Source organism: Panulirus ornatus, chromosome 21, assembly GCF_036320965.1.
Source record: "Panulirus ornatus isolate Po-2019 chromosome 21, ASM3632096v1, whole genome shotgun sequence".
NCBI lineage: Eukaryota > Metazoa > Arthropoda > Malacostraca > Decapoda > Palinuridae > Panulirus > Panulirus ornatus.
In genome coordinates, this window is record NC_092244.1 from 31,220,999 (window position 1) to 31,241,568 (window position 20,570).

General features: G+C 39.4%; 1 protein-coding gene across 3 annotated transcripts in view; it reads right to left on the minus strand.

Moving 5' to 3' along the window:
- Positions 1–20,570, minus strand: part of Ids (iduronate 2-sulfatase) — a 76,854-nt gene that overhangs the window by 20,491 nt on the left and 35,793 nt on the right. For all 3 annotated transcript variants that reach the window (XM_071675893.1, XM_071675890.1, XM_071675892.1), the window contains 4 exons: positions 20,076–20,210; positions 16,033–16,193; positions 6,883–7,060; positions 696–838 (listed from right to left, as the gene is read on the minus strand). In XM_071675893.1, the coding sequence (XP_071531994.1) occupies positions 696–838; positions 6,883–7,060; positions 16,033–16,193; positions 20,076–20,112 (519 nt within the window). In that variant the 5' untranslated portion in view covers positions 20,113–20,210. The remainder of the gene's footprint in view (positions 1–695; positions 839–6,882; positions 7,061–16,032; positions 16,194–20,075; positions 20,211–20,570) is intronic.

Consider the following 20,570-nt stretch of genomic DNA (forward strand, 5'->3'; position numbering starts at 1 on the left):
AAGCATTCTGGATAACAAAGGTTTTACTGTAACTCCTTTTCTCTATCACTTTCAATTAAGTTTTCTCATTTCACCACTCTTTCTTATATGTTCAAATCTTATCTTTCACATGCCACAAACTTCACCAGTATATCTGAGCAGTGCTTGCTTAAATACCTTCTAATCCTCTTTCTCTCCCATATTTTTAAGTACTCTTATTCCATACCATTCTAAACTCAACCTCTCTTAACATTTCTGCACACAGACCACTTTTCCAAGCTTACTCACTTTCATCATTTTTGCACACATATCACTTCCTTCTTTCCTAAGCTCGTTATAAACTTTCATACTTACTGCCACCAAGAAATTATCAGACATCCACATTCTACCTATCCCTCTCAGCATATTCACATCCAACAACCTCTTCTTTGCATGCCTGTGAATGAAAGCATTAATAATCCAATGATGTTAATCTTCAACTGCGCTTATCCATGTATACTTATGTATGCCCCTTTTTAAACTAAGTATTCTTGATCACAGCTCTTCTTTCAAAACATCTCTCTACATGCTTTTTCTTATTTTCATTTACATCATGCTTCTTGATTTTACTATTAATTGCTACATCATTTACCCATGCACTTAGATTATCTTGTACTTGCATAATAATAAAAAAAAGACAAAATACATGCTATCAAATAACAACAGAATATAAATACCTCTACAGGACAATAAATGTTGGTATGAAGGGCACCATCTGAGCCCATGCAAACAGGATCCTGCTTGTGGGCATGAGTTGGGGGATGGTATGCAGCCTCTGACCAGCTGTATGGCTGATCATCACTATGATTACTCACTATACCTGAGAATAACAAATTTGTTGAAACTCCAATTTTAATTTTACTGGCAATATCAAATTCCTTTTACTAAGGGATGACAGACAATTACAGGCAATATCAAATTCCATTTACTAAGGCATGACAGACAAAATCTATCAAGTTCTTTCAAAGGAAGATCCTCATTTATTTAGATTCACAATCCTTTCAACTTTCTTTTCCGGTCTCCCCATCTTACAAATCTGTATTAATTCTCATTTTATCATTCTAGCTATCCATCTGCCTCTATCTATTTGTAAACCTTCAACAACTCTATTCTCAATTCTTATGGGGAAGATCAGGCACAAAGACTCTCTAAAAATCAATTATGTACAGCATCAACCCCTTGGCTAATGTGCTATGCTCACATCTTCAACCCATTAACAGTAGCTAAAGTGAAGCATTGACTTCCACACTTGCCAAGCACTTTTTTTTTTACTTTTTCACTCTGCACTCTGAGTTGATTTGTCAAGTGACACCAATGAGGCTGTTCACACCAACATTACACACAAAATAATTTCACTGCATCCAGTTTCCATTATTCCTCTTAATTCATATGAATTTTCCTTAGCCTTAATTAATTCTCTCACTGCATCTATAAAACTCTCCTGCAAGTTACCTCTCCTCCTTCTATCTCTTCCTTTACCTATCATCTGCCATATATTCTTCATGGCCATACCATTCTAAAAGACTATCATCAATGCACATTACTAATGATTTCTTTACACCACATATCCTCCTCAGGTCTTCGTTCTTTATTCCAGTATTCCTCTTAGTTCCAACTGTACTGTATTATGCACGTTACCCAACCCCTCTACTCTTACTTTTGACCTAACTTGACCTAAATGACCCCATGTTTCACCTTTATGCATCAAAGATGGGGAAAACTACTTGTTCATGTAAGCTTCTTGCACAGGCTACATTTAACCTTTCCATTCATTACAGTTTTCAGTGCATCCCTAATCTTTTCTCTTACAGGACTTTACTTTTAATTTCAGCTTTCCCACTACCATACTTACTGAACTTCAATCCTAATATTTAAACTCAACTATGACTCATTTTATGAATCTTTTGACAATTTTGTCTGAAAATTAGCTTTGACACCATAAGCTTCTTTCTCTACAGGCTCAAACATGCCAACAGTACGTCCATCTCTTACTCATCAAAAGCATACTTGTTCAGGTCCAAAGTAGCTTGATTTGTATATGTTACAACATAAAGTAAATAAAAGTAGTTACCCAGAGACTCACTTATGAGCCAAGGAAAGGCAAGCCAGAGTACTGGTGGCTCCTGAACCCTACCCTGGACTTATGTGGACAATAACTCACCTGAAAATTTTCATTCAATCCAGACACAGCAACCTTGCTGCTTTTTACAACATGCCAACTACTGAAATATAATGTATGCAAATCTCTGCCATTCTACTTTTTATGACAAAATGCCAACTATTGAAATATAATGTACGCTAGACTTTGCCATTCAAACTTCTTATTAAGTTCATTAACAGAGGACAAGGGCCAAGCTTAAGCTCTCAAAACTATACAAATAATCAGAGTATAAATGTCCACTTGTGGCAAACTGAGAGCAGGAGAGATGGAAAGCATAACACCACCTTATCCTGATTTAGCTTGGCTTTTAGTCTTTCATAACTCTAAACTGATGGCAAAAGCCACTTGCTCATCCTCAGGTATACACAATACTAAAAAATCCATTAAACCTAATATGAACCACTGCCCATCAATTTTATCAATAGATACATAAAAAAAATCCCAGGGGATAGGGGAGAAAGAATACTTCCCACATATTCCCTATGTGTTGCAGAAAGCGACTAAAAGGGAAGGGAGCGGGGGGCTGGAAATCCTCCCCTCTCGTTTTTTTTTTTTTTTTAATTTTCCAAAACAAGGAACAGAGAAGAGGGCTAGGTGAGGATATTCCTCAAAGACCCAGTCCTCTGTTCTTAATGCTACCTCGCTAATGTGGGAAATGGCGAATAGTATGAAAAAAAAAAAACATAAAAAAAGTAATGATAAAACATTTACATCATCAAATCTACAAAACATTCAACTCGAGCAGATAAGAAAGATTCATGGACAATATAAATAGGGTCTTGAGCATAATAATTTGCAACACCAAAGCTAATAACCATCATGAGCTAACAGCATATGATGCTATCAGAAAACACTCAGAAACTAATACAGGTACCGATCCATTTATCCGGATTCCAGAAAACTGGAAGTTCCAGAAATCCAGATACTTTTTAATTGTCTCAGATAAAGATTAGTGAATTAATATTGATTACCCACACCCTGTTTTTGAAGAGGATTAATTTGTAGCTATGTGGTAAAAACAATTTCGTTCTTCAATCTCCTTCATTTACTTTTCATCATATATTTTAAATTTTATATTCTACATTTATGAATTTGAAGTGGATTATTAAAGATCAAACAAACCTTGCTTTAGAAGGTTAATAATTTGTATCTCTTCAATACAATTCTGTTTTCTATTTTGCATTGTTTATTTCATATCTTTCGAATATATTAGGCCATGTTCCGGAAAACAGGAAAATCCTGAAATCCCGGTTGCCTCTGGTCCCAAGCTTCCCGAACAAATGGTACAGTACCTGTACTGAAATTATAGGACATGCTGACTATCCGTCTACAAAGAAGGAAATAAGTACATTTCCTTGTGCAAGTGCAAGGTCAGAGGATTTCAAAAATATACATTGCTGCTAGATAAAAGTTGATATTGACAGCATTTAATAGCCTATTGGTCTCTAGTGATGCTTAATGAAGCTAACACCTTCCATGAATATTGTACCCACATTAAAAGCTGAACACCAATGATGAGATCCAAGACAAATGATACTAGCTCTGTAGTTCCTCCCAGGCAATTTGTGCATTCAAATACCTGAGGTCCCTGGAGTTAACTTAATGTCATTTTCCAGATGTGTTGTAGGCATAGTAGTGATAAAAGTGGACAGGGTGTTCCCATGGTTCTTGGCTCTATATGTCTCTAAACATAGTACACCTAAGTTACATCTACTAAGTAGGCTGTTCTTATTTTCCGCAGGAATCTGGGTTGCTGGAGGTTTTGTACTCCCAGTCTGGAAAGAGCTGAGAGTCTCAAACTTCATGATAAAAGCATACATTCTTAAAGTAAGGGTTCCAGATTTGCTACACTATTTTCTATGATGGTTTTGAGAAAGTGCATACCAAATAACATTTGTTAACACTCTATCTTGATCCAGTAGAATTTTCTGTCTTTACTGTTTACATAACAGTACAACTTTTAACACACAAATCTCTAATTCCCACAATTCTGCTGTACTCATGGCTGACAGCAGCTTTTGTTACTTCACCTCTTGTTTATTGAATGCTGACAATCTTAACGTGGGATAATGTACTCACAAGAAACAGGTCTTCATATCACTTTCCCTTTACAGCATGCAGCAAGCATGAGAACTTTCCTGATATAATAAAATGCTTCATCTATCATAAACTTATGGTTCTTCAAAAGTGTAGTTATATATGTTATCTTTCTTCAAAAATGAGGTCAGATATCTGAAGTCATTTACATGGCTACAGTCAATGCTGTCTTTATATCATCCTTCTGTTGCAAGTGGAGTTTTACTTTACATGATGTCTCTTCACACATGATACCCTTTGTTTAAATAAATTTCTCTCTGCATTCATAACTACCCTGTAAACCTAGCATTCTGGTGCTCTGCTTGCAAAAAAAAATTTTGATAATTATACAACTGATACTGAAAGGGTGAAGGCATGTACAGAGCATCAGATTGGGGAAGAGCAGTGTGGTTTCAGAAGCGGTAGAGGATGTGTGGATCAGGTGTTTGCTTTAATGAATGTATGTGGGAAATACTTAGAAAAGCAAATGGATTTGTATGTAGCATTTACGGATCTGGAGAAGGCATAGAGGTGATAGAGATGCTCTGGGGAAGGTATTAAGAATATATGGTGTGGGAGGCAAGTTGTTAGAAGCAGTGAAAAGTTTTTATCGAGGATGTAAGGCATGTGTATGTGTAGGAAGAGAGGAAAGTGATTGGTTCTCAGTGAATGTTGGTTTGTGGCAGGGGTGTGTGATGTCTCCATGGCTGTTTAATTTATTTATGGATGGGGTTCTTAGGGAGGTGAATGCAAGAGTTTTGGAAAGAGGGGGAAGTATGCATTCTGTTGTCGATGAGAGAGCTTGGGAAGTGAGTCAGTTGTTGTTCACTGATGATCCAGCGTTGGTGGCTGATTCGTGTGAGAAACTGCAGAAGCTGGTGACTGAGTTTGGTAAAGTGTGTGAAAGAAGAAAGCTGAGAGTAAATGTGAATAAGAGTAAGGTTATTAGGTACAGTTGGGTTAAGGGACACGTCAGTTGGGAGGTAAGTTTGAATGGAGAAAAACTGGAGGAAGTAAAGTGTTTTAGATATCTGGGAGTGGATTTGGCAGCAGCTGGAACCATGGAAATGGAAGTGAATCATAGGGTGGGGGAGGGGGCGAAAGTTCTGAGAGCATTGAAGAATGTGTGGAAGTCAAGAACATTATCTTGGAAAGCAAAAATGGGTATGTTTGAAGGAATAGTGGTTCCAACAATGTTATATGGTTGCGAGGCGTGGGCTGTAGATAGAGTTGTGTGGAGGAGAGTGGATGTGCTGGAAATGAGATCTTTGAGGACAATATGTGCTGTGAGGTGGTTTGATTAAGTAATAATAGAGTAAGAGAGATGTGTGGTAATAAAAAGAGTGTGGTTGTGGTTGTGTTTTGAAATGGTTTGGTCACATGGAGAGAATGAGTGAGGAAAGATTCACCAAGAGGATATATGTGTCAGAGGTGGAGGGAACAAGGAGAAGTGGGAGCCCAAATTGGAGGTGGAAAGATGGAGTGAAAAAGATTCTGAGTGATCGGGGCCTGAACATGCAGGAGGGTGAAAGGCGTGCAAGGAATAGAGTGAATTGGAACGATGTGGTATACCAGGGTCGACGTGCTGTCAATGGATTGAACCAGGGCATGTGAAGCGTCTGGGGTAAACCATGGAATGTTCTGTGGGGCCTGGATGTGGAAAGGAAGCTGTGGTTTCGGTGCATTATTACATGACAGCTAGAGACTGAGTGTGAACGAATGTGGCCTTTGTTGTCTTTTCCTAGCGCTACCTCGCACACATGCGGGGGGAGAGGGTTGTAATTTCATGTGTGGCAGGGTGGCGATGGGAATGAATAAAGGCTGACAGTATGAATTATGCACATGTGTATATATGTATATGTCTGTGTGTGTATATATATGTATAAGTTGAGATGTATAGGTATGTGTATTTGCATGCATGGACGTGTATGTATATACATGTGTATGTGGGAGGGTTGGGCCATTCTTTCGTCTGTTTCCTTGCGCTAACTCGCTAATGCGGGAGACAGCGACAAAGTAATATAAATAGATAAAATAAAAATAATATGATTTGTAAATCTCACACTACTTAGTTTTTCGTTCTATATCTATGGTATCTTTAACTGGCTACATGATGAATACAAGTATTCCTATTTTTCATACTCACCATATGTTTGCCAAATAATGGCATTTGTTCAGGTATTTAGATATCTTTGAATACCATATTGCAGGTCAAGAAATGGCCTGATTTTGCATCGAGGATTGCATCCAACTTCATCTCCTTTCTGCTTATTGTTATCATTTACATGGAGAAGCCTGTTTAACAAAGAAAATGAGCCAAAGACCATTGTCTTGTGATAGAAAAGGATATCCATGATAAGCCATATCACAAAAGTCTTCATGACTGTTAGGCTCAGTTAATGTCAAAACATTGCACTTTAATCAAAATATTCTCATCTCTGGTGGGAGGACTGAATGTGTGCTTAAGAAATACTTCTTATACATTGGTCTCTTGCACCATCTAGAGTGCATTAACCAATAAAGCATGAATGTTTTATATATCACCTACCTAAATAATGGATACCACTAAACTGCATTACATACAAAAATTCACTTATTCAGAGTACTGTATGTTTAATATCAGTTACCTGGGTGAAAAATCTTCCCAGCAGATACTGTGTGGTAGCCATGTTCTTTGAAGTATTGAGGCAAAGTTGTAAAGTTTCCAGCATGTTTTCGCCAGTAGTAGTGGACATCATACAACTTTGTGGTGTCTGGCCTCCGTGAGGTTAGAAAAGAAGTACGACTTGGACCACACAGAGCTTGCTGAAAATGAAGATGATAAATTTAGCTTTCAAGTTTCTTGATGTCATTTCATGTGAGAAACAATGACATGGAGGTTTTATAAACTGAGGATTACAGTATACCCCGAGCCTCCCATTCGTCAATCAGTCCTTCTTCCTTGGCCAGAGATATGAATTTGCTGTAGATCTTAATAAAAACGAGAAGTCTGGTAGAATTCAGCCAATATTAGCTAGTGTTAATAGTTTTCTTTTTCATACTAGTCTGAACCAGTATATATATCTAAGAGGAAGGAAAAGAGAGAAGCATGCACATACGAAACTTTAAAGACACTACTCCCAAGCGTATGCTTTACTTGTCTATAGAGAGGAATGCTCTAAGGATATTTGTGATTAAAATAAAGTATCATATATTATGGGAAAGGAAGATATGGAGGGAGGACAAAGACTGCCAGAACTGTATAAAGTAAAACAAAAGAAAAAAGCTGAGGAGTATAGTTTTATCAGTGGAGAAAATGAAGATAAAAGGTGAATCTGCAGTCATCATATTCTTGACTAAGGCCCAAAAAATATCAGAGGGAGAAAAGAGGTCAATACCTTGCACTGTTTTTATACGAAAGAGTATTTTACCTCACAAATATGGATCTAAATAATATCCACAATTACCTTACAAATATGAATCTAAATAAACCCACAATTACCTCACATATATGGATCTAAATAAATTCCCTTGTGGAAATAAACACTAAAGAGGAGCTTGTGTTCCTTACTTGATAAGTCTGGTCTATTTGAATTCAGAGTGAAAAAACTAAAACTTTTTGGGATAAACAGCCTCGACTGGCAAGGGAATGTATGCCTTCATACCAGCAGAAGTGACTTCCATTATACATTCCGCACACAACGTTGCATCACATATGGTCATCCCAAAGAGTTAAAAAACAATCTAACAAATGGGCTAGCCTACTGAGATTTCCTGAAGTGCCACAGAAAAGTGGGTGCCCAAAAAAAATGCAATAGTTATGAAATTATGTTCTAAGGAATCCAATGGGGCTAAATTATGTTAAAATGTTAGATGTTTGAGGAAAAAGAAAACTGTGTTTGAAATTTTGTCATAATAGTCAGGGACATAAGCTGGATCTCTCATTGGTGGTTGTGGAATAAGGTGTAGGCCTTTATACCAGCAGAAGTGACCATTATCCATTCCACACACAACATTGCATCACATATAAGGAAGTGGTCATCCCAATGAGTTAAAAAAAATCTAACAAACGGGCCCACCCACTGAACTTTCCTTAAGTGCCACAGAAAAGGGGATGACAAAACAGATGTGATAGTTATGAAATTATGTTCTTAGGAATCTAATGGGGTTAGATTAACCTAATGAGGTTAAATTGTGTTAAAATGTTACGTTTGAGGAAAAAAAAATTGATAGAGATTTTTCATAATAGTTAGGAACAAAGCTGGATCTCTCATTGTGGGTTAAGGTGTAAGTCTCAATGCTCTAAGTGACGATGTAAGAGGAATTCTAACAACCCTTGAAGTTGTTTAAATCCAGTCCCCTGCATATGAGATCACAGGAAGAGTGCAAGGCAGTCATATGGCAGGGCATGAGATAGTAAAAAAAAATGCAATAATGTAAGCAAAATTAGGGAAATGAAACAAAGGAATGCAAAGAAGACAACCAAATTTTGAGCTGCATATCATAAAAAATAACCCTTTGCCTACTCCTATCTTCTAACAACCCTTTTAGGTAAGAATGATCCCATAGTCAGATGACAATCTAGAGTTTCCTGCCTCTGTTTAAATTCCTAGCTTATGCTTGCTTCCATCAGTTACCTGTAGATGTCACCTGCAACCTGCCACTACAGATGAAATAAAAATTATGCACATCATTCATCCACAAAATGTCACGGGGTGCATGTGTATCATTTGGCTGTGATGCCAGATGTATGTGCTTATTATTGTAGTAAGTTTCATCCATGTCTGCTACTTCCTGTGTGTGAGGTAGCATTAGGAACAGATAAATGAGCCTTAGAAGTAAATAATAATCCTTGAAGGCTCAGGTTGGGATGTATAAATGCAAGTGGATGTAAGTGCTTGTTGTGTGCTGAAGAATTCTAGTGATTAGGAATACCTGGGTGGGGGGGTGCTGTTATTCATTTGTGGCAGGGTGGTGATGGGAAGGGATAAAGGCAGCAAGTATGAATATGTACATGTATATATATGTATCTGTCTGTGTATGTATATGTATGTTTTTAGCTCTGGGTGAAACGAAGTTCAAGGGTAAAGGGGAAGATTGGTTTGGGAATGTCTTGGGAGTAAAGTCAGGGGTTGGTGAGAGGACAAGAGCAAGGTTAAAACTGAAAGTGGGCATGAGAAGAAAGATCATGAGAGGCAAGTGTTTTGGGAGCAGCTGAGTGAGTGTGTTAGTAGTTTTGATGCACGAGACTGGGTTATAGTGATGGGTGATTTAAATGCAAAGGTGAGTAATGTGGCAGGTGAGGGAATGTTTTCTCTCTGAGTGAAACGAAACTCAAGGGTAAAGGGGAACAGTGGATTGGGAATGTCTTGGGAGTAAAGTCAGGGGTTAGTGAGATGACAAGAGCAAGGGAAGGAGTAGCACTACTCCTGAAACAGGAGTTGTATGAGTATGAGATAGAATGTAATGGTGCACATGGGGTGTTCGGTGTTGTAAATGGAAATGGTAAAGAGCTTGTAGATTTGTGCACTGAAAAAGGGCTAGTTATTGGGAATACCTGGTTTAAAAAGAAAGATATATATAGAGTTGATAGAGATGCTCTGTGGAAGGTATTAAGAATATATGGTGTGGGAGGAAAGTTGTTAGAAGCAGTGAAAAGTTTTTATCGAGGATGTAAGGCATGTGTACGGGTAGGAAGAGAGGAAAGTGATTGGTTCTCAGTGAATGTAGGTTTGCGGCAGGGGTGTGTGATGTCTCCATGGTTGTTTAATTTGTTTATGGATGGGGTTGTTAGGGAGGTAAATGCAAGAGTTTTGGAAAGAGGGGCAAGTATGAAGTCTGTTGGGGATGAGAGAGCTTGGGAAGTGAGTCAGTTGTTGTTCGCTGATGATACAGCGCTGGTGGCTGATTCATGTGAGAAACTGCAGAAGCTGGTGACTGAGTTTGGTAAAGTGTGTGGAAGAAGAAAGTTAAGAGTAAATGTGAATAAGAGCAAGGTTATTAGGTACAGTAGGGTTGAGGGTCAAGTCAATTGGGAGGTAAGTTTGAATGGAGAAAAACTGGAGGAAGTGAAGTGTTTTAGATATCTGGGAGTGGATCTGGCAGCGGATGGAACCATGGAAGCGGAAGTGGATCATAGAGTGGGGGAGGGGGCGAAAATTCTGGGGGCCTTGAAGAATGTGTGGAAGTCGAGAACATTATCTTGGAAAGCAAAAATGGGTATGTTTGAAGGAATAGTGGTTCCAACAATGTTGTATGGTTGCGAGGCGTGGGCTATGGATAGAGTTGTGCGCAGGAGGATGGATGTGCTGGAAATGAGATGTTTGAGGACAATGTGTGGTGTGAGGTGGTTTGATCGAGTGAGTAACGTAAGGGTAAGAGAGATGTGTGGAAATAAAAAGAGCGTGGTTGAGAGAGCAGAAGAGGGTGTTTTGAAGTGGTTTGGGCACATGGAGAGAATGAGTGAGGAAAGATTGACCAAGAGGATATATGTGTCGGAGGTGGAGGGAACGAGGAGAAGAGGGAGACCAAATTGGAGGTGGAAAGATGGAGTGAAAAAGATTTTGTGTGATCGGGGCCTGAACATGCAGGAGGGTGAAAGGAGGGCAAGGAATAGAGTGAATTGGAGCGATGTGGTATACCGGGGTTGATGTGCTGTCAGTGGATTGAATCAAGGCATGTGAAGCGTCTGGGGTAAACCATGGAAAGCTGTGTAGGTATGTATATTTGCGTGTGTGGACGTATGTATATACATGTGTATGGGGGGGGTTGGGCCATTTCTTTCGTCTGTTTCCTTGCACTACCTCGCAAACGCGGGAGACAGCGACAAAGTATAATAAATAAATAAATAATATATAAGTACATGTATGTAAGTAGGAGAGATGGTCAGAGAGCTTTATTGGATTACGTGTTAATTGATAGGCACGCGAAAGAGAGACTTTTGGATGTTAATGTGCTGAGAGGTGCAACTGGAGGGATGTCTGATCATTATCTTGTGGAGGTGAAGATGAAGATTTGCAGAGGTTTTCAGAGAAGAAGAGAGAATGTTGGGGTGAAGAGAGTGGCGAGAGTAAGTGAGCTTGGGAAGGAGACTTGTGTAAGGAAGTACCAGGAGAGACTAAGCACAGAATGGAAAAAGGTGAGAACAAAGGACGTTAGGGGAGTGGGGGAGGAATAGGATGTATTTAGGGAAGCAGTGATAGCATGTGCAAAAGATGTTTGTGGCATGAGAAGCATGGGAGGTGGTCAGATTGGAAAGGGTAGTGAGTGGTGGGATGAAGAAGTAAGATCATTAGTGAAAGAAAAGAGAGAGGCATTTGGATGATTTTTGCAGGGAATTGATGCAAATGACTGGGAGATGTATAAAAGAAAGAGGCAGGAGGTCAAGAGAAAGGTGCAAGAGGTGAAAAAGAGGGCAAATGAGGGTTGGGGTGAGTATAATGAGAGTATAATGAAATTTTAGGGAGAATGTTTTGGAAGGAGGTAAATAAAGTGCGTAAGACAATGGAACAAATGAGAACATCAGAAGGGGGCTAACGGGGAGGTGATAACAAGTAGTGGTGATGTGAGAAGGAGATGGAGTGAGTATTTTGAAGGTTTGTTGAATGTGTTTGATGACAGAGTGGCAGATATAGGGTGTTTTGGTCGAGGTGGTGTGCAAAGTGAGAGGGTTAGGGAGAATGATTTGGTAAACAGAGAAGAGGTAGTAAAAGCTTTGCAGATGAAACCTGGCAAGGCAGCGGGTTTGGATGGTATTGCAGTAGAATCTATTAAAAAAGGGGGTGACTGTGTTGTTGACTGGCTGGTAAGGTTATTTTATGTATGGATGGCTCATGGTGAGGTGCCTGAGGATTGGCGAAATGCTTGCATAGTGCCAATGTACAAAGGCAAAGGGGATAAAGGTGAGTGCTCAAATTACAGAGGTAAAAGTTTGTTGAGTATTTCTGGGAAATTATATGGGAGGGTATTGATTGAGAGGGTGAAGGCATGTACAAAGCATCAGACTGGGGAAGAACAGTGTGGTAGAAGTGGTAGAGGATGTGTGGATCAGGTGTTTGCTTTGAAGATTGTATGTGAGAAATACTTAGAAAAGCAAATGGATTTGTATGTAGCATTTATGGATCTGGAGAAGGCATGTGATAGAGTTGATAGAGATGCTCTGTGGAAGGTATTAAGAATATATGGTGTGGGAGGCAGGTTGTTGAAAGCAGTGAAAAGTTTTTATCGAGGATGTAAGGCATGTGTACGAGTAGGAAGAGAGGAAAGTGATTGGTTCTCAGTGAATGTCGGTTTGCGGCAGGGGTGCGTAATGTCTCCATGGTTGTTTGATTTGTTTATGGATGGGGTTATTAGGGAGGTGAATGCAAGAGTTTTGGAAAGGGGCAAGTATGAAGTCTGTTGTCGATGAGAGAGCTTGGGAAGTGAGTCAGATGTTGTTCGCTGATGATACAGCACTGGTGGCTGATTTGGGTGAGAAACTGCAGAAGCTGGTGACTGAGTTTGGTAAAGTGTGTGAAAGAAGAAAGCTGAGAGTAAATGTGATTAAGAGCGAGGTCATTAGGTACAGTAGGGTTGAGGGACAAGTCAATTGGGAGGCAAGTTTGAATGGAGAAAAACTGGAGGAAGTGAAGTGTTTTAGATATCTAGGAGTGGATTTGGCAGCGGATGGAACCATGGAAGCGGAAGTGAGTCATAGGGTGGGGGAGGGGGCGAAAGTTCTGGGAGCATTGAAAAACGTGTGGAAGGCGAGAACGTTATCTCGAAAAGCAAAAATGGGTATGTTTGAAGGAATAGTGGCTCCAACAATGTTATATGGTTGTGAGGCGTGGGCTATAGAGTTGTGCGGAGGAGAGTGGATGTGCTGGAAATAAGATCTTTGAGGACAATATGTACTGTGAGGTGGTTTGATAGAGTAAGTAATAATTGGGTAAGAGAGATGTGTGGTAATAAAAAGAGTGTGGTTGAGAGAGCAGAAGAGGGTGTTTTGAAGTGGTTTGGTCACATGGAGAGAATTAGTGAGGAAAGATTGACAAAGAGGATATATGTGTCAGAGGTGGAGGGAACGAGGAGAAGTGGGAGACCAAATTGGAAGTGGAAAGATGGAGTGAAAAAGATTTTGAGTGATCGGGGCCTGAACATGCAGTAGGGTGAAAGACGTGCAAGGAATAGAGTGAATTGGAACGATGTGGTAAACCGGGGTTGATGTGCTGTCAATGGATTGAACCAGGGCATGTAAAGCATCTGGGGTAAACCATGGAAAGTTTTGTGGTGCCTGGATGTGGAAAGGGAGCTGTGGTTTCAGTGCATTATACACGACAGCTAGAGACTGAGTGTGAACGAATTTGGCCTCTGTTGTCTCTTCCTAGCGCTACCTCATGCACATGCAGGGGGAGGGGGTTGTCTTTTCATGTATGGCAGGATGGCGACGGGAATGAATAAGGGCAGACAGTATGAATTATGTACATGTGTATATATGTATATGTTTGAGTGTGCATATATATATATGTATACATTGAGATGTATAGGTATGTATATGTGTATGTGTGGACGTGTATGTACATACATGTGTATGTGGGTGGGTTGGGCCATTCTTTCGCTCTGTGTCCTTGCGCTACCTCGCTAATGCTGAAGACAGCGACAAAGTATAATAAATAAATAAAAAATGTATATGTATGTATACATTGAAATGTATAGGTATGTATACATGCATGTGTGGGTGTTTATGTATATACATGTGCATCTGGGTGGGTTGGGCCATTCTTTTGTCTGTCTCCTTGCGCTACCTCGCTAACGCAGGAGACAGCGACTAAGTACAATTATATAAAAGAAATACTGCTTAAATCTACAGGTGAAGTGTGTGGTATGTGGAAGGTTGTATGTGGGCATTTGAAGGAAGGCAATGAGTGGTGGGGTGAGAAGTCATGCTGTTAGGTTAAAAGAAAAGAGAGGTGTATGGGCACTATCTTCATGGAAGGAATTAAAGCGACTGGGGTATGTATAAGAAAAAACAGCAGGAGGTCAAGAAGGTGATGCAGGGTTAAAATAGACTGAAAGTATTAGATAAAGGTGACTGAGCACTGACATACTTTAGGAAAAATAACAGAATGCTTTGGTCAGCGGTAAATAATGTGTGAGGAGCAGGAGAGCAAATGGGAACATCACTGAGGGGAACAGACAAGGGAGTTGTAAAGGTAAAGAGGTAAAGCAGACTTTGAAGGACTGCTGAATGTGTTAGATGACAGGGCAGTGGATGTGGGGCTTTAGGGACTAAAAGATTAGCAGAGTGAGTCACAGCGAATGGTTTATTGAGATGAAAAGAGATAAAGAGAGCACTATGTAAAATGAAGCGCGGTAAAGCAGCTGGAGTGGGAAAAAGAGTAAAACTCCTAAGTGCATTAAGAAATGTTTGGAAGAAGAGGTCAATGTCTGTGAGGGGAAAGATAAGCATGTCTGAAGGCACAATACTCTTAATATTGCTATACTGATGCAAGTGTAAGGCCCTAAATGGAAAAAAAAAAATGAAAGAATGTGGATGTGTTGGATTTTAAATACTTGAGTTCAACATATGGTTTGAGGAGGGATGACAATATAAAGAAAAATAGTGTAAGAGAAAGGTATAGTAGTGGATGGAGTACGAATGAAAAAAGCTGAATAGGGTATGCCAAAATGAATTGGACCTATGGAGAGGATAAGCTAAGAGAGACTGATCAAGACAATGTATGCATCACAAGTTGAGGGAGCTAGGGGGACAGGGAGACTGAAAAGGAGATTAAGAATGGAATGAAAGTGACTTTAGGTTATCAGAGCATGAACATGCAACAGGGTGAGAGACATGCATGGGATGAAGAGAATTGGGAAGAGCTGTCAATGGGTTGAAAAAGGGCATATGAAGTAGTAAGGGAAACCATGAAATGGTTTGTGAGGCTTGGCTGTGGATAGGGGGCTTTGGTTTTTGGTTCATTACACATGACAGCTAAAGTATGGATGTGAGCAAATAAGGCCATTCTTCATATGCTCTCAATGCTACTTGCTAGTATTGGAAATGGGGAACAAGTATGCAAAAAAAATTTATCAATCCACCTATCTCAAATTCATAAGTAATTCAACTCCTTACAAGAGGACTTTATTAACCAGCAGTATCAAGAAAGAGAAGCCACTGCCATTGGTAAAGTGGATTTTGTTTTATTGTCATCAATGATGCTACTTCTAAAAAAGGATAGTCCCCATATTTCACTGCTAAGTACACTAGATATGACAAGTAAAGGTAAGTTTAATAGGGCTTTTCCCTATGATGTCCCCAAAGTAGTTGTGAAGACAAAACAGTTCAAATACTAAGTTAGTATGACCATTTAAGAAAAATATGAAAAAAGTACATCTGAGTCAAACCTGACAGAAGTTGAGAAAATATCAAACAAAAGAATAGGCTGAAGGAGTATACATACAATAGGAAGCATGTGCAAGTAAATATCAGCATCTTTACCATGACTGCAATGTTCAAAGAAAAACTGTACTTTAATCATGTCTTTATGAAAACAAACTCATAAAAATGAGTAAAAAAATTTTAATGTACTAAAGTGATCAAAAAATGAAAAGTTACTTGGTTTCACAATGAAAATTCTTGCAAAGTACAAAACTAATGATAGATATTTCATATACTAAATATAGTCAGTGTGAATGGCAAAGTTGAATCAGAGTCATTCAGACTTTAATCTATGTCTGTCCATTAATACAGCTTTAAATTCATCATCTTATGAGTTTTAATCAGGATCATTTCATGCCTGACACCATATTGAACTTACCTGTGCAAAAGCTCGTGTAAAGATTGCCCCATGATGTGCAAGAGAATCAATGTTTGGAGTTATAGCCAGGGTGTCCCCATAACATCCTAAGGCTGGCCGTAAATCATCTATGATGATCAAAAGAACATTAGGGTGGCCAGGATTACCAACAGCACCACTGACTGAAAAGGAGGTAGAGCAATATAGGTGGCTTTATGGCTATTATAATTTTTTGTTGAGTTTTTGGTATCACAATAAAAAAATGATACACTTGAGCTTCACAATCATACATGCACTGCAAGGATGGAAGAGTACAACATACAATGCACTTGTCCTAATGATAAAGTATGCCAAAACACTGAGATAAAGAGGGATACATTAGTTAAGAAAGATAGCTTCCTGTAAGCAATTTAAACATTTTTTTTTTTTTTTTTTTTTGCATTGTCGCTGTCTCCCGCGTTTGCGAGGTAGCGCAAGGAAACAGACGAAAGAAATGGCCCAACCCACCCCCATACACATGTATATACATACGTCCACACACGCAAATATACATACCTACACAGCTTTCCATGGTTTACCCCAGACGCTTCACATGCCCTGATTCAACCCATTGACAGCACGTCAACCCCGGTATACCACATCAATCCAATTCACTCTATTCCTTGCCCTCTTTTCACCCTCCTGCATGTTCAGGCCCCGATCACACAAAATCTTTTTCACTCCATCTTTCCACCTCCAATTTGGTCTCCCACTTCTCCTCGTTCCCTCCACCTCCGACACATATATCCTCTTGGTCAATCTTTCCTCACTCATTCTCTCCATGTGCCCAAACCATTTCAAAACACCCTCTTCTGCTCTCTCAACCACGCTCTTTTTATTTCCACACATCTCTCTTACCCTTACGTTACTTACTCGATCAAACCACCTCACACCACACATTGTCTTCAAACATCTCATTTCCAGCACATCCATCCTCCTGCGCACAACTCTATCCATAGCCCACGCCTCGCAACCATACAACATTGTTGGAACCACTATTCCTTCAAACATACCCATTTTTGCTTTCCGAGATAATGTTCTCGACTTCCACACATTCTTCAAGGTTCCCAGAATTTTCACCCCCTCCCCCACCCTATGATCCACTTCTGCTTCCATGGTTCCATTCGCTGCCAGATCCACTCCCAGATATCTAAAACACTTTACTTCCTCCAGTTTTTCTCCATTCAAACTTACCTCCCAATTGACTTGACCCTCAACCCTACTGTACCTAATAACCTTGCTCTTATTCACATTTACTCTTAACTTTCTTCTTTCACACACTTTACCACACTCAGTCACCAGCTTCTGCAGTTTCTCACATGAATCAGCCACCAGCGCTGTATCATCAGCGAACAACAACTGACTCACTTCCCAAGCTCTCTCATCCCCAACAGACTTCATACTTGCCCCTCTTTCCAAAACTCTTGCATTCACCTCCCTAACAACCCCATCCATAAACAAATTAAACAACCATGGAGACATCACACACCCCTGCCGCAAACCGACATTCACTGAGAACCAATTACTTTCCTCTCTTCCTACACGTACACATGCCTTACATCCTCGATAAAAACTTTTCACTGCTTCCAACAACTTGCCTCCCACACCATATATTCTTAATACCTTCCACAGAGCATCTCTATCAACTCTATCATATGCCTTCTCCAGATCCATAAATGCTACATACAAATCCATTTGCTTTTCTAAGTATTTCTCACATACATTCTTCAAAGCAAACACCTGATCCACACATCCTCTACCACTTCTGAAACCACACTGCTCTTCCCCAATCTGATGCTCTGTACATGCCTTCACCCTCTCAATCAATACCCTCCCATATAATTTACCAGGAATACTCAACAAACTTATACCTCTGTAATTTGAGCACTCACTCTTATCCCCTTTGCCTTTGTACAATGGCACTATGCACGCATTCCGCCAATCCTCAGGCACCTCACCATGAGTCATACATACATTAAATAACCTTACTAACCAGTCAATAATACAGTCACCCCCTTTTTTAATAAATTCCACTGCAAATACCATCCAAACCTGCTGCCTTGCCAGCTTTCATCTTCCGCAAAGCTTTTACTACCTCTTCTCTGTTTACCAAATCATTTTCCCTAACCCTCTCACTTTGCACACCACCTCAACCAAAACACCCTATATCTGCCACTCTATCATCAAACACATTCAACAAACCTTCAAAATACTCACTCCATCTCCTTCTCACATCACCACTACTTGTTATCACCTCCCCATTTGCGCCCTTCACTGAAGTTCCCATTTGCTCCCTCGTCTTACGCACTTTATTTACCTCCTTCCAGAACATCTTTTTATTCTCCCTAAAATTTAATGATACTCTCTCACCCCATCTCTCATTTGCCCTCTTTTTCACCTCTTGCACCTTTCTCTTGACCTCCTGTCTCTGTCTTTTATACATCTCCCACTCAATTGCATTTTTTCCCTGAAAAAATCGTCCAAATGCCTCTCTCTTCTCTTTCACTAATAATCTTACTTCTTCATCCCACCACTCACTACCCTTTCTAATCAACCCACCTCCCACTCTTCTTATGCCACAAGCATCTTTTGCGCAATCCATCACTGATTCCCTAAATACATCCCATTCCTCCCCCACTCCCCTTACCTCCATTGTTCTCACCTTTTTCCATTCTGTACTCAGTCTCTCCTGGTACTTCCTCACACAAGTCTCCTTCCCAAGCTCACTTACTCTCACCACCCTCTTCACCCCAACATTCACTCTTTTTTTCTGAAAACCCATACAAATCTTCACCTTAGCCTCCACAAGATAATGATCAGACATCCCTCCAGTTGCACATTAACATCCAAAATTTAAACATATGTTATCTTAATTGTGAATATAAAAGCTTTTCCTTAAGTCTCCCACTCATTAGCAACTTTCTTAGCTGCATATTCATATGATTCAATCTCTGAAATTAATAATGGACTCAAAAATCCATTCCTGTCATATGTCAAGATACCTGGACAACACCATTCAAATCGGCTAAGTGGACAACAGTGAAGTCATAAAATGACTAGTAAACCTGTGAGATTTTATTTTCACTTATAAGCCTTGACACCAAATCAAGCAATGAACATGGACATAGTAAGAGGCCACATCTAGAATAAGACGTGGAGTCTTAATGCCACACACAAGTGAGAGTGAGAAACAACAGACACCAAGTAAAAAAGACAAACCGAAATCTTGGGAATGATAGAGACAAGAAATCTGGGATAGGGAAAAGGAAGTGAACTGGTTGGGGCTTTGTATAGTACTAATGTACATTATTATACAAAAAGCAGATATGATTAAAGTTCAGACAATGAACTTATCATAGCTCTGACACTGAAAGGTAAATAAGCAAATATCACATGATGAGCTACTTGCGTATCATACAAAAGAACTAACACATCTACTACGTGTATGAATAACAGCAAAAACACACATCAAGAGGTAAGGTCCCATGAGTGCAAAAATCCCATTTAACAGTACAAATAGGTATTTAGAAACAGACAATTCCACAAGTTTAACCATGAGTGCATCTCATTTATTAGAGGCTACAATAAATATCAGATGCTTGGAAGGTTTGATGATGCTTTCTTAGGGTTTTCACCTGTTTTCATATCAACCTTACATTTTCCCTGATATTCATAACCTTCACTAATATCACCTTATGCAACATTTATCCTTCTCTAAATATTGTATTACTATAGCAAAACAAAATCACTAAGTACCTAGAACTGATGAATGTTCACAAATTCTTTAAAATGTCTGCATAGGTATAATCTAATAAAAGGGTACACCTTCTGGTATCCTATGTCTTTTAGTGGGTATAGCTAAGACTTCTTTAGATATGACATCTGGTGCCAAAGATCTTGTTGCGGTGATATCTTTATGACTGTGCAGGAGATGGGCTGATTTTTGGGACCTCCTCTAGCTTCTATCAATAGGTTTACATGGTGATTAGTAACCGACAATGAAACAAAATTAGTTCAATTCATACCTATAGAACAAAGTAGGATTAAGATTTGTTGTCTCATCCTTCAAGTCAAAGAATATTCCAGCCCACGGAAGAAGTCGACACCACTTCGTGTATACCTTAGCACATCAAGCTAAACGGAAGAACACTCACTTCAATCTGCAAGATAAAAAGTATTCTTTATTCACAATCATATCAAAACCAATATTAGTCAATGATGCTAAACTGAAGGTTCATCCAAAAAAATATACTTCCGTAATCAACACTTTTGCCTTTGCTTCAAGCAACTGACTTTTCGTTTGGCCATTACACCAGAAAAAAATTCCTCACAACTTACTCTATATACAACTACATTATTTTTCATACATTTCTTTATGTCTAATGACTTAATCTGCCAACAGGTCTTCATGCAACAATACACACTGGTACATTGGAAGCGACCAATCCCCTGGGTCCTCATACATATGTAGTGAAACCATGTATGACCTTAGAATTACCTTTACCATTTGAAGAAATATA